Raw genomic sequence first — 13,096 nt, forward strand, 5'->3', positions numbered from 1 at the left:
CTTAAAAACATATATAATCCTCTTAAAATGATACATTATCATATTTGCTGTTTATATGCAATTTGATATAAACAAGGGAGATCACTCGTTTTCATGTGAGTTACTTGAGTTGATGAAAGTTTTCTTACCCTTTTACCCCATGAGCATATTATAATCATTGAAAAGCCTCCTGTTAAAAGTTCAAACTGCTATAAAACTATAAAAAATACTTTAATACTGATGAAACTTGGCACAAATGTTGACTGGACCATAGCCTCTGTAACAGCATGCTCAATCGTAAATTTCCTGTTACCATGGCAACGGGGGGACGTCTAAAAATTGCGAAAAATCACTATTTTGCGTTATTTTTTTCAATAAAAACTGATTTTAAAGTGCTGCAAATTCTCAATAAATTGAGATGGAGTAAAAGGCTTTTCAGCGACCTGAGGTCATTTTAGCCTGTCACATATCCAAAACTCGTTTGGCGATGAGGGGGACTACCGCCCCCTTTCACCCCCCCCCCACAAACAGAAGGGGGCATATCCCCCTTCTGGCAACCCCCTAATGTACCATTTTGATAAGAGGTGGCGCCAAGAAAGTGGTCCAGTTTTTTTACAACATTTCTCAAACGAAAAACAGTGTTTGGGGTCTAAATAGGGCATTTTTCACTGTTTGAGGCCTCAAAAGGGGGGGGACAAAAAAGCCGTCAAACACACGTTTATATGAGTTAAAAGATTGGCAAAAAAATGATTAGAAACTTTGGAATTACCCAAAAACTGGGTGATCCATGTAAACACGTGCATTTACACCTAATTTTGGTGAAAACATTGTTGTTTTGTGACATTTTTTTTTTTATTTTTTTAATAAATTTACAAAATTATTAAAATTGCCACATTATATTTGGCACAGAATAAGTACAGTATAAACCCACACTCCTCCGTTATATATTTTAACTAGAACTATCAATAATGACAAAATATTTACAAATGAAATATCTACAAAAATGTATATAAATTTAAGGCTTTTATTTTAATAGACATTAATGATCTTATCCGCTGAACAAAGCAGTTTAAAGAAAAATGGTAAAGTAAAAAGCAGTACATTACAGTATAGTACAGTACATTTTCCCATTTATTTACCTTCTGCATCGCCCTAAAATCTAGCAAAAGAGGCTAGGATAAAAGTTCTCTTTGATACCTAACGATATGATTGTTTAACCAAAGCCACGCCCCCCCCCCCCCGCTCGTACTTTACATACTAAATTGAGGGGCATCAAAGCAAAGAGAGCGGTCCTATTACAAACATTAAAGAATTGACGCCGTATGATATGAACAGCGCTTGTAGACAAATATTTACTCTTTGCCTAGCTATGGGAATTTTCTTTGTTGAATTTGCAAAAATATAACATTATAACCTTAAATTTTACATTCATTACTAATCAGACACAGAACTTTTGCCAGCTAATTCTGTATAAAAAAGATAAATAGATCACGATCATGAGAATATTTTACATCAGAACAGACAAATATCACTACTGGTATTCCTTGACAATATTAGAATACTTCAGTCCTCCATCAAAAGTTTTATAAAATACTGCATGCCTACAATTGCATAATAGTATATATACGTAAAATTATAGATTTCAATAACAGTTTTACTGTCGCGTTGTTTTGGGGAATGAATTTTAAATAACATTTTATCATGTATCACAGTTACTACACACACATCCAAACACGGCTAACAGTTACCACGACACTTTTGTAGCGACTCACAAATATGTATAAGTTTTACCACACACCTCATTTACAAAAACTAATATACGTCAAACATTTACCATTTCAGGACTGACTGTTACCATTCTAAAACAATCTCCACTCGCAGTTACCACATTTATGTAACTCTACTCGCAGTTACCACAGCAAATAGATTATGGCATCACGATTCACGACTCAGATTCGTGTTCTTCGTCTTCGTTGTTCAGGCTTTGAAGAGACGCAGAATTTGTTTTAGGCTTCAGTTCATCTTCGTGCCGGCTTGTATTGTTCAGGCTTTGAAGAGACGCAGAATTTGTTTTAGGCTTCAGTTCATCTTCGTGCCGGCTTGTATTGTTCAGGCTTTGAAGAGACGCAGAATCTGTTTTAGGCTTCAGTTCATCTTCGTGCCGGCTTGTATTGTTCAGGCTTTGAAGAGACGCAGAATTTGTTTTAGGCTTCAGTTCATCTTCGTGCCGGCTTGTATTGTTCAGGCTTTGAAGAGACGCAGAATTTGTTTTAGGCTTCAGTTCATCTTCGAGCCGGCTTGTATTATTCAGGCTTTGAAGAGACGCAGAATTTGTTTTAGGCTTCAGTTCATCTTCGTGCCGGCTTGTATAAAACTTTCGCCGACGAACACAAACATAGGCTATTACCCCAATTATAATCAAGCCAGAAACAATTCCAACACCAAGTCCAATCATTAAAGGTTTCAGTGTATCGTCTTCTGGGTGTTGTGATCTACTTTCAGACGCTGTTATAGAGTTGTCATTATCCCCTTTAGGTTTGTCTGGTGATTTGGTTGTTATCTCATTTGTTCGTTTTGTTGATTTAGCAGATTTACTCGTCTTGCCGCCGGTATCTGTATTGGTGACTTCGGCTTTTGTTATTGTCACTCCTTGCTCTTGTGTAGGTTGTGGCGTGGAAGATTTTTCTGATGTGGTCGAAGACGTGACGGTTGTTGAGGTAATCGGAGACTTTGTAGAAGAGCTTGTGCTAGCGGTTGAAGAACTTGTCGTAGATGAGGATACAGTCGTCAGTGTCCCTGCAGTATCTAAGAAATATATGAAGATATTAACTGAAACTGATAATTCGCTGTTTTTCATTGTCAAGTTTAGCTGATTTGACTACATTTTTCAAAAGAGTGACTGTTATTTTGTTGACCGACAAAAAGTTAATATTGAAAAATGTTGAGGATACAATATAAATCTGCCAAAATTAAAGACTGTCACACTTTTTTTTATAAATTGAACGTAAATTCAGATGGATCCTTGCATACGGGGTTTATTTATTGTCCATGCGAATTAAAATTCTGGTAATAAACTGTTAAAAATTATTGAATACCGAAGATTGTGAAGAAGAAAAAAAAGTTCCGAAAATGACCGATTTATTACGATATTGGCGGATGGCGAAAGCATTGCAGTTATACTACATTTAGACAATTTTTCAAAATTTCTCCCTTTTGTTGTTGTAATGATTGAAAGTTATATATTCGCTAAATAAATAAAACCTGTGGTGTCCGGACCAGGCGTTTGAACTTTCTTCGTTGATTGAGTAGTCGCTTGTCTCGTCGTTTTTATTTCCGGTTGCATTGTTCTTGTATTTCCCATCGTAGTTTCTGTGAAAGATGGTTTTGGTGTGCTTTGACTTGTTTGGCGTTCCATAGTGACTTTTGGCGATGAATCCGCTTTGGTTGATGATATAGCGGCTTGTGACGTGTGTGGTAGCGATGACGTCTTCACAACAGTTGTTGATTCAGTGGTAGTTGTAACCGGCTTATTGGTTTCTGATTTGCTTGTATTTGCGACCGTTGTTTCCGGAGATTGTGTTGTTGTTGTTTCTTTCTTTATTGTCGTTTCAGTTGGAGTTTTTGTTGTTGTTGTCGTTTCAATTACAACAGTCGTTGGCGAAGACGTTTCTGTTATCTTTGTTGTTACTGTTGTTGTTGTTGTTGTTGTACCTGATGTTGAAGTAGTAGATGATGTAGTAGTGGTTGAAGAGGATGAGCTGCTCGTAACTGGAGGAGAAGTTGTATTCTTGGTGCAGTTGTGGAGACGAACATCGTCTATGGCAATATCGCTAATGTTGCTGAGAGCTCGAGTTGCAACAATTGAAATCTGAAACAAAATAAAACTTGTGATATAATTACTGGCATCCGAACTCCAAACAGCGATTTTATTTAGCGATAAAATCACTTCTCTCGGGCATATTTTCCCCTTAAATACACCATTTGTATATGTACATATAGTTAATAATAAACCATTTGTAAAATGTGAAATCAAATAAACGATTAGTAAATTGTTAATTCATACATGCAGTAAATACACCATTTGTAAAAAGTTGTTACACCATTTGTAAATTATATGTATATATACATTTAGTAAAATACAGAATTTATAACTACATGTAGTTAAAACACAATTGGTTAAATAGATAAATACACCATTTAGACATTTTCTTTTATAAAATACACCACTTTTAAATAGAAAATAAACCATTTGTGAAATAGATAAATACACCACATGTATATACATGTAATAAAATACATCATTTGTAACTAGCTAATGCACCATTTGGAAATATATGTGTAGTAAAATACATCATTTGTATATGGGTAACATTTGTAACTGGTACTACACCGTTTGTATATGTTCATGTAGTTAATGATACATCATTTGATTATGAAATAAAATACACGAATAGTAAAACTGTTTAATTCATCATTTATATATAGATATAGTAAAATACACCATTTGTAAAATAGATAATAAGCCATTTGTAAAATAGATAAAATCGCCATTTGCAAAATAGATAAATACGCCATTTGTAAAATAGATAAATACACCATTTGTAAAATAGAAAAATACGCCATTTGCAAAATAGATAAATACGCCATTTATTAAATAGATAAATACGCCATTTATTAAATAGATAAATACACGATTTGTTAAATAGATAAATACGCCATTTGTAAAATAGATAAATACGCCATTTGTTAAGTAGATAAAAAAGCCATTTGTAAAATAGATAAATACGCCATTTGTTAAATAGATAAATACACCATTTGTTTAATAGATAAAAACGCCATTTGTAAAATAGATAGATACGCCATTTGTAAAATAGATAAATACACCATTTGTTAAATAGATTAATACGCCATTTGTAAAATAGATAAATACGACATTTGTAAAATAGATAAATACATCATTTGTTAAATAGATAAATACACCATTTGTTAAATAGATAAATACACCATTTGTTAAGAAGATAAAAAGCCATTTGTAAAATAGATAAATACGCCATTTGTAAAATAGATAAATACGACATTTGTGAAATAGATAAATACACCATTTGTTAAATAGATAAATACACCATTTGTTAAATAGATAAATACACCATTTGTTAAGTAGATAAAAAGCCATTTGTAAAATAGATAAATACGCCATTTGTAAAATAGATAAATACGCCATTTGTAAAATAGATTAATACACCATTTGTAAAATAGATAAATACATCATTTGTTAAATAGATAAATACACCATTTGTAAAATAGATAATATGCCATTTATTAAATAGATAAATACACCATTTGTTAAATAGATAAATACACCATTTGTAAAATAGATAAATATGGCATTTGTAAAATAGATAAATATGGCATTTGTTAAATAGATAAATATGGCATTTGTTAAATAGATAAATATGGCATTTGTAAAATAGATAAATATGCCATTTGTTAAATAGATAAATACACCATTTGTTAAATAGATAAATACACCATTTGTAAAATAGATAAATATGGCATTTGTAAAATAGATAAATACGCCATTTGTAAAATAGATAAATACACCATTTGTTAAATAGATAAATACACCATTTGTAAAATAGATAATATGCCATTTGTTAAATAGATAAATACACCATTTGTTAAATAGATAAATACACCATTTGTAAAATAGATAATATGCCATTTGTTAAATAGATAAATACACCATTTGTTGAATAGATAAATACACCATTTGTAAAATAGATAAAAATGGCATTTGTAAAATAGATAAATATACCATTTGTTAAATAGATAAATACACCATTTGTAAAATAGATAATATGCCATTTGTTAAATAGATAAATACACCATTTGTTAAATAGATAAATACACCATTTGTAAAATAGATAAATATGGCATTTGTAAAATAGATAAATATGGCATTTGTAAAATAGAAAAATATGGCATTTGTTAAATAGATAAATATGGCATTTGTAAAATAGCAAAATACATCATTTGTAAAATAGCAAAATACATCATTTGTAAAATAGATAAATACACAATTTGTATATATATATATAGTATACCGGTTGGCAAAAAGAGTCAATATTGATATGTGTTATTTAGCAGCAGATTTTTTTTTAATTCTTATAACTTTTTTATTAGTTGATCGATGTTTTAGAATCTTTATCATTTGAAAGTTTTTTTATATGCATACTTTTTAAATATAAGTAGATTTCCATGTTTTATTTTTTTTAAATAAACTTCGGCTAATCCACGAGCGCATACGAAAAGTAGATCACCGCTAATAAGTCAGTTAGACGCTTATAGAAAACAACTTAAACAATTAAAAAAATTATATTCTGTCGCTCCGGTCCTTTAAACCTGCCAATCGTTTAATTTTTTTAGCATCACATAGATAACATTTTATTATATTTAGATATGATAAAATAGTTAACCTGGAATGGTTCGTCCTGCTTCTCGATAAAGATATTGCCTCGATGCCATTGGTCGCCCTGATTTCCATCTATATAGAATAACGGCTTTACATCATCGTCGTCTATATATTGGGACTGGTCTAAAACAAACACTTCTAGGGAGCCAACATCTTGAAAATAAAAGTGTAATTTTTAATAGAGAGCTGGTTAATATGTGAGGCAAACGATTGTGCTTTATTTCTGACCTTGTTTCAGTAAGATAACTTCATTCCAAATACGAAATATAGCACTTAAAAGCAACACTGTTTAACATAAGAAATGAATTAAAATTCTTACAAATTAATTCACATCGAGCTATTTTAACATTATCTTAGCATATAAATTATATGAAATGATGACTTTAAACATTCTGCACACGAGTAAAACCACCGACAAGCCATAAGCATATTGGAAAGCTCACTCACAGGAAAGTGTCCAGTGGACCCCTGGCAAGATTTGAACCTACGGAGCTAGTGACCATAACAACTCGGCCACGAAGTGCACAGGGTATATTGTGACTGGAAGAACATATTATTTATCAAGCTAACAAATATACAAACAAATAACACAAGTAAAACCTTTACACTTACGTCCTTTCACATCCGGGCCCAGAATATGGTACCAGAAATCGAAACACATTGGGCTGAGATCTTCTGTATACATGGGTGAAAGTAAATTAGCTTGATGACCTGTCGTCGTAGGATGCGACGTCTCAAAGTACAGGTAATGCCCTAAAATATTTAACAATATATATGATCTGGACGGGGTTTGAAAGACACTGATCTAGATTACATACACATGCCAAGTCATAATCTAAGCTTGCTATGAATTCTGTTTATACAACCGCAAAAGTAACTTGTACTTTTTGCCTAAAGCTATCAAGTCAATGGTTTACAGTATTTGCATTATATGACATTTTTAACCGCCACAGTTACGTTAATATGTTAGGTAAAAGCAAAAATACCATTTCCGGTGTCTCCTAAAGTATGGTCATGTTTAGGACCAGTATTTCCGGTTTGGGTTGCTCCAACATTCAGAATCCAGTCCTGTTCTTCGTCGTCATCTTGTTTCCAACCACAAAGATCATCCTCAAAATCACATTCGGTTAGCTCATTGGGTGCTGTTAATAAGTTTAAATTAATTTTTTTATAAATGAAGCCTAACATATCAATATAAACATTTTAAAATGCGAAATGTTGCAAGTTAGCGAAACGTTCCTTTTTCCGATGCAACTGCTTAAAGTGATTCGCGCCCCTGAAATGATATTACCCAATAAGCAATCATCGTATAAGGTAACGTTAAAATGAATTATGATGAAATTTGACTGTTAATTAAATCATTACCTCTAGACGTTTACATTATCGGAGGCATACTGCATATCATGCCCCAGGTCATTACATAACACAATATAAAAATAAAAGCAGACGAGAAATTGGTGAAGGAATATTCTAATTCAAACATCTCACTTCATTAAAGCGTAAACATAAGACCTATGCAGAAATATAATCAACGCCAAAATAAAAGTAGGAAAGGTAATACTGAAAAATGTTTGGTAAAATCCCGAAATGAATATTGAAGATTTTTTTCTTATCTTACATGATTCAGATACCTTTAGCAAATTATTTTTTATGCTTGCATGCAATGTGTGCACGAATAGCTTACCGGCACATCTAGGTAGTGGAGCGCTCCAATTTTTTCCATTACAGTACGCCAGTGTGTCGCCGATCAGTAAGTAATGATTCAGGCAGGAAAATTTTACGACAGCACCGTTTACAACTTCCATATCAAGATTTGTAACCTGACTAGGATCAAGGGGAACGCAGCCTGGCTCTAAAATTATAAATTTATACGTTTTCATCGATGATCATAAGCAAATCATAACAATAAGTGTGGTGTGTGTTACGAGATATTTGTAAGTGCATCTCTCATATACTAAAATGCTTGTTATAGACACTTGAAATAATCTTTATTTTCGAAATTCAATGTCAATATGGAACAAAATTCGAAAAAAAAAATTTGAATTAGGAGGTGTTTTTATTATTTTTTTTTTTAGGTTTAGAAAGACATGCTATATGAGATACAATTCAGAGTTGCTTTGAAAAGAAAGAAAAGAAGAACTTACTGGTGCACAGTGGCGGTTCATTGCTCCACGTCCCGTCCAACTGACATGTGGCAAACTTTGGACCATATCTTGATTTCTTTCGACATCTAAACGATGCCTTGGTGCCTTGTCGTCGATATTTTATCTTTAAGCCCGTGATATCACCTTCCGTAAACTTTGGACAGTTGGCCGCACGTTCCACTTAAATGAATTACGTTATATGATGAAGTTCGATAAAAATCGGCAAAGTTCGGCAATTTCCCCACGTTATTTAGAGCAAAGTAAATACAATTGAAAAGACAAAGAGCCAGCAACATATATCTGATACGGAAAAACACGATGTTTGCCGAACTAATTGGCATGGTTAAACATGACCTTTTAAGATAAAACAGAGGAAAAAATTCATGCATTAACATAAGTGTTGAACATTTAAAAAAAAGTGTTTGACATGCAAGATAACAAATGGCCGTTACTAAGTACAGAGTATAAACAAGTTCATACTATCTGGGTACAGTGTTCACAAAATAGAAAAAATATCTTTTTTGCCGATTCTTACATTTATCATTCATTACATGTATTTTGATATATAAATAGGTGTTAACAGATGAATTAGACATCTTAAGTGCATTGCGGCGGGCTGGAAAAGGGGAGATTTTAGCACTTTATCATACAAGCGCCTTGTCCGGCATTAAGTGTGGCGCTTCAGCACTTTTTCAGTCCTCCCAGCGTCAACAGACGTCATAGAAAAACTCGTGGATAGTTGTTCATGTGCATTACACTCCAAATTCTGAAGAATAATTGGGATTCCTCGCTGAATCCTTTTATCCAAATAGTAAATTATAAGGATTTAACTCAATACAGGATTGGAGCAGTAATTCTTGATGCTTGCAGAAATTATGATAAGAAAATATACAAATATCGTTTGTTTTTTTCGTCGATTTTACATTTTGCATTCATTATCATACTTAAATCGATGTGAACAGATGAATTGAACCTTTTAAAGTTCGTTCCGTTGGGTAAAAGGCAAGAAATTAGCATTTTATCATTCAAGCGCCTTGTCCGGTATATACCGGAAAACGGTATTTAGTGTGATGCTCCAATCCTTGTTTAGTCTCACTCAAATTGAAATACGGTCGTAACCTCTGCAAGGCGGCCCTCAGTAGATTAACATCTTCTCTGCAACACCAGTGTCGTGTCCTCCGAAAGTAATAATGTACAGTTAATTTTATATCTCTATAGCAACACTTTTCAGCAACAAAAAAGTCTTTGACTCCTAAAGGATGTTCTTCTTAAGGATGTTCTTCTAAAGCGTGTTCTCCTAAAGACGGTGTTCTCTCATAAAGCGTATTCTCTTAAAAGGTGTTCTCCTAAATGGTGTTCTCTTAAAAGGTGTTCTCCTTAAGCGTGTCCTCTTAAAAGGTGTTCTCCTAAAACATGTTCTTCTTAAGCGTGAACTTCTAATGGGCGTTACTCGGCAGAGGATGCACGCACTGATATGATTTGCTACTACGAAAATTTGCATCTGAAATATTACTTGAGAGTAGAGCCCACTTCATGTCTTTTAAAAAATAATATTATACAGTGTCAAATAGTAACTTTTTGCTACCTCTCTTCCAACAGTACTTGTTTACTTTTTACCGGAGGTGACATGTTTTGATAACAATATACAATTGATTTAATCAGAATGTTACACAAATATTTTCAAACGGAGTCTCATTTGAACTTGCTGAAAAAAAGATGCAAAGCTATCCAGGAAAGCTGATTAGGCTGATTGACGCCGAGATAAAAACAAACATGTGTCAAAATCGACTGAAAGTCAGAAAAAACAAACAAAACAAATCCATAAATCATGTTTGCTACCGAAAAATCTTCTTTCATACCTATCATTTTGTTGCAAGAAATTAATGAACTTAACTAGTTTTGCTTCATTTCTGATGAACTTCATCTCAGTTTCTATAAATAGTAACGCATCGTTGGCGCGAGCGAAAAACGTGTAATATTATGGCATTTTACGAAATGAAACTTGGAGTTTCAAACATTTTTAAAAACGGCAGTTTATATTTTTATGGTTTTATTTTTAACTGATCCAATACATTCATTCTCTATGTTATTGCATTTATACCAAAAGATAAAAGTTCAATATTTTTTATGACATGCTGATAATGTCCAAACATATCATGGTATATAATGCAAATATTTTGCTTAAATCAGTATGCAAAATTTCCATGTAACCAAGCGAACACTTTGTTTTGCAACTAAGTATATTAAGTATTAAGAGCTGTTGTCGCCTAGGTTTTCAGGTAAGGTATATTGAAACAGTTTGCCATTTTCAGATTTTCACCTTAAAGTGAATTGGTCAATAATGGAAGGTCTGTTCATATAAATTGTGGTAAAGGCACTTATAATTCAAAAATGTATAAACAACGTTTCAAAATAATAGCATGCAAAAAGTAATTCATATTTATACTAATTTTCCTATAACTTCTTTACTAATTTTCAAATTCATGCATCCTTTGATAGGAAGTCTATATTTTTCCTCAAACAATTAACGCCGCCTACACATTCCTTCTGTGGGAATATGCATGTAGGTAAAGTGTCCCGGAAAAATATAGAGTTTATTTTTAAAGACTCATGGAGCAGCGGAAAGCACTCACTATTCTTTATTCACTGCACATTACATGGCGGAACTGCGTTTCAAAGAGGAAGTCCTAAGTGTTTCCTAAAGCTTAGGACGTAAAGCTAACTATCAGACCAGTTAAGACCATTTCAACAAAATATTTTAATATTTGGTCAAATTCTTTAGGCTAAGAATAAATTCGTTCTCTTGAGAAAAGTTAAGAAATACAATGACATTCAATTTAATTCACGATTTGTTAATGCCCATCTGCATTGCTACTCAGAAATTGAAAGAATCATAACATAGGGTCTCATAAGTCTGGACATTTTTTTTAAACGCAAAATTGTCTCAGATTAGGTTCTAAGACTTTCTATGAAACGCAACTCAGAAATGTTAAGTTTTAGATTTTCTAGAACCATAGACTGGTATAGGTTCAAAACATGGTCGCATTATATAATATAGTGTCTGTTGATCATATGAAATGGATATGGAATTTTCAATTGTGCACGTCACTCGAATGACGACAAAATTATCACGTGGTTTGGCGTCACAGCATTTGGTTCCTTTACATGTATTCAAGTTATAAAAGAGAAGCACTACATTTGTGACATGTTTTATAATTCCTTTAAAATAGACACGCTCCCTAAAAGCGTGCTTTCTTTTTATGGACAATATCTTTGTAAATAACCTTTTAAGTGTTGTTCACAACAGTAAGCCAAAAGAAATAATTTAAAAACTATATGTAGCGCAAAAATATATTTTAAGATTTCAAAATTAAATGTTGTTTAAAACTGATTAACTCATGATTTAATAAGATCCCATTTAAATTAAATTTCACGTTCTACACGTACTTACCCATACAAAATTACATTGATCAAATTACTTGACTTACTTTTCTCAGATAAAAGCTTCTACATTTATAAAAACAACAACAATTGATGCAACTTGTGCGAACTCGAAATTCAACAAAGATTATATTTATTGCATAACTACTGCATCTTGTTGGAAGCACAATTCGAGCGGAAAAATTATGAAAATAAAACAATTTTACATAAAAAGGCATTGTCTTTAAAGTATGTTGACTTTAAGAATAAACTAACATTATTTTTTCTCAAATTTTGCAATACTTAATAATTGTCACTTACCTCTTTCGTAGGCTTCGGTTGCAATATAATTTAATGTCAGCACATACAATATCGTAAAAATCTCCATCCCCGGCGAAATGTAAATAATAAAGCCTTAAAAGAAAGAAAAAACACAAAACGAAAAGTTGATAATATAAATTAAAAAATCAACTTCTTCTTGCACGTAAGCACTGTACTAAAATGTGAATAGTACGTTTCGTGACTGCATTTTTGTCACCAAATCTACACCAAGTATCAACCGGTTGTTGTATTTATTTTTAATGGTAAGAACTCATGTTGTTGTTTTGTTGTAATTGTATTTGTTGTAATAAAACATGGTAGTGTTTTATGTCGCTGTTCCATTGTCATTTAAAATTTACGATGTCTTCCTTATTGTCAGTACTTCAGATGGAATGCTGGATATTATATTTGTGTCAAGGTCAAGTGAGCGGCCATTTCTTATATTCTTTTTTTTATATCATACGTGAATATTATCATATTTTATCGTTACTTATCATTATAAAGTAATACTTATCAAAGGTTAATGGTTGATGCTCTCAGATGTCTGTCAATACATTGAGATGATTATATATGTATGTAAACATACATGTTCATTTTTTAAGACACCGAGCTAAACATTATTTTAGCTTACTTATATAGTCCCCACAATGCTCTTTTCTTGTTTCGCAATCGCGAAACCATCTTTTGCATTTTAAGAAAGTGACTAAGTACATGTGTGTTGCACTCAAAACAAATTTCCATTAGCCAAACCATCTTTTGC

General features: G+C 32.4%; 1 protein-coding gene across 2 annotated transcripts; it reads right to left on the reverse strand.

Annotated features, from left to right (window-relative positions):
* Nucleotides 1-136: 136 nt before the first annotated feature.
* On the reverse strand, nucleotides 137-12,667 carry LOC132759588 (mucin-5AC-like). 2 transcript variants are annotated; one of them, XM_060751404.1, is made up of 8 exons: nucleotides 12,337-12,667; nucleotides 8,596-8,775; nucleotides 8,136-8,303; nucleotides 7,438-7,593; nucleotides 7,064-7,204; nucleotides 6,456-6,604; nucleotides 3,256-3,847; nucleotides 137-2,784 (listed from the first exon to the last, which is right to left on the reverse strand). In XM_060751404.1, the coding sequence occupies exons 1-8, from the start codon at nucleotides 12,401-12,403 to the stop codon at nucleotides 1,922-1,924; spliced, it is 2,316 nt and encodes a 771-aa protein (XP_060607387.1). In that variant the 5' UTR covers nucleotides 12,404-12,667; the 3' UTR covers nucleotides 137-1,921. The 2 variants fall into 2 exon arrangements, with proteins under 2 accessions (XP_060607387.1, XP_060607386.1); XM_060751403.1 differs by having other exon boundaries at nucleotides 3,241-3,847; nucleotides 12,337-12,666.
* Nucleotides 12,668-13,096: the final 429 nt, after the last annotated feature.

This window comes from Ruditapes philippinarum, unplaced genomic scaffold, assembly GCF_026571515.1.
Source record: "Ruditapes philippinarum isolate M1 unplaced genomic scaffold, ASM2657151v2 ctg2621_1_1_1_1, whole genome shotgun sequence".
Classification (NCBI taxonomy): domain Eukaryota; kingdom Metazoa; phylum Mollusca; class Bivalvia; order Venerida; family Veneridae; genus Ruditapes; species Ruditapes philippinarum.

Coding starts and splice junctions, on each gene's coding strand:
- LOC132759588 (XM_060751403.1), bottom strand. CDS start 12,403: ATGGAGATTTTTACGATATTGTATGTGCTGACATTAAATTATATTGCA. Junction 8,304..8,595: donor TGAACCGCCACTGTGCACCA/GTAAGTTCTTCT, acceptor TTATAATTTTAG/AGCCAGGCTGCGTTCCCCTT. Junction 7,205..7,437: donor TTTAGGAGACACCGGAAATG/GTATTTTTGCTT, acceptor TAAATATTTTAG/GGCATTACCTGTACTTTGAG.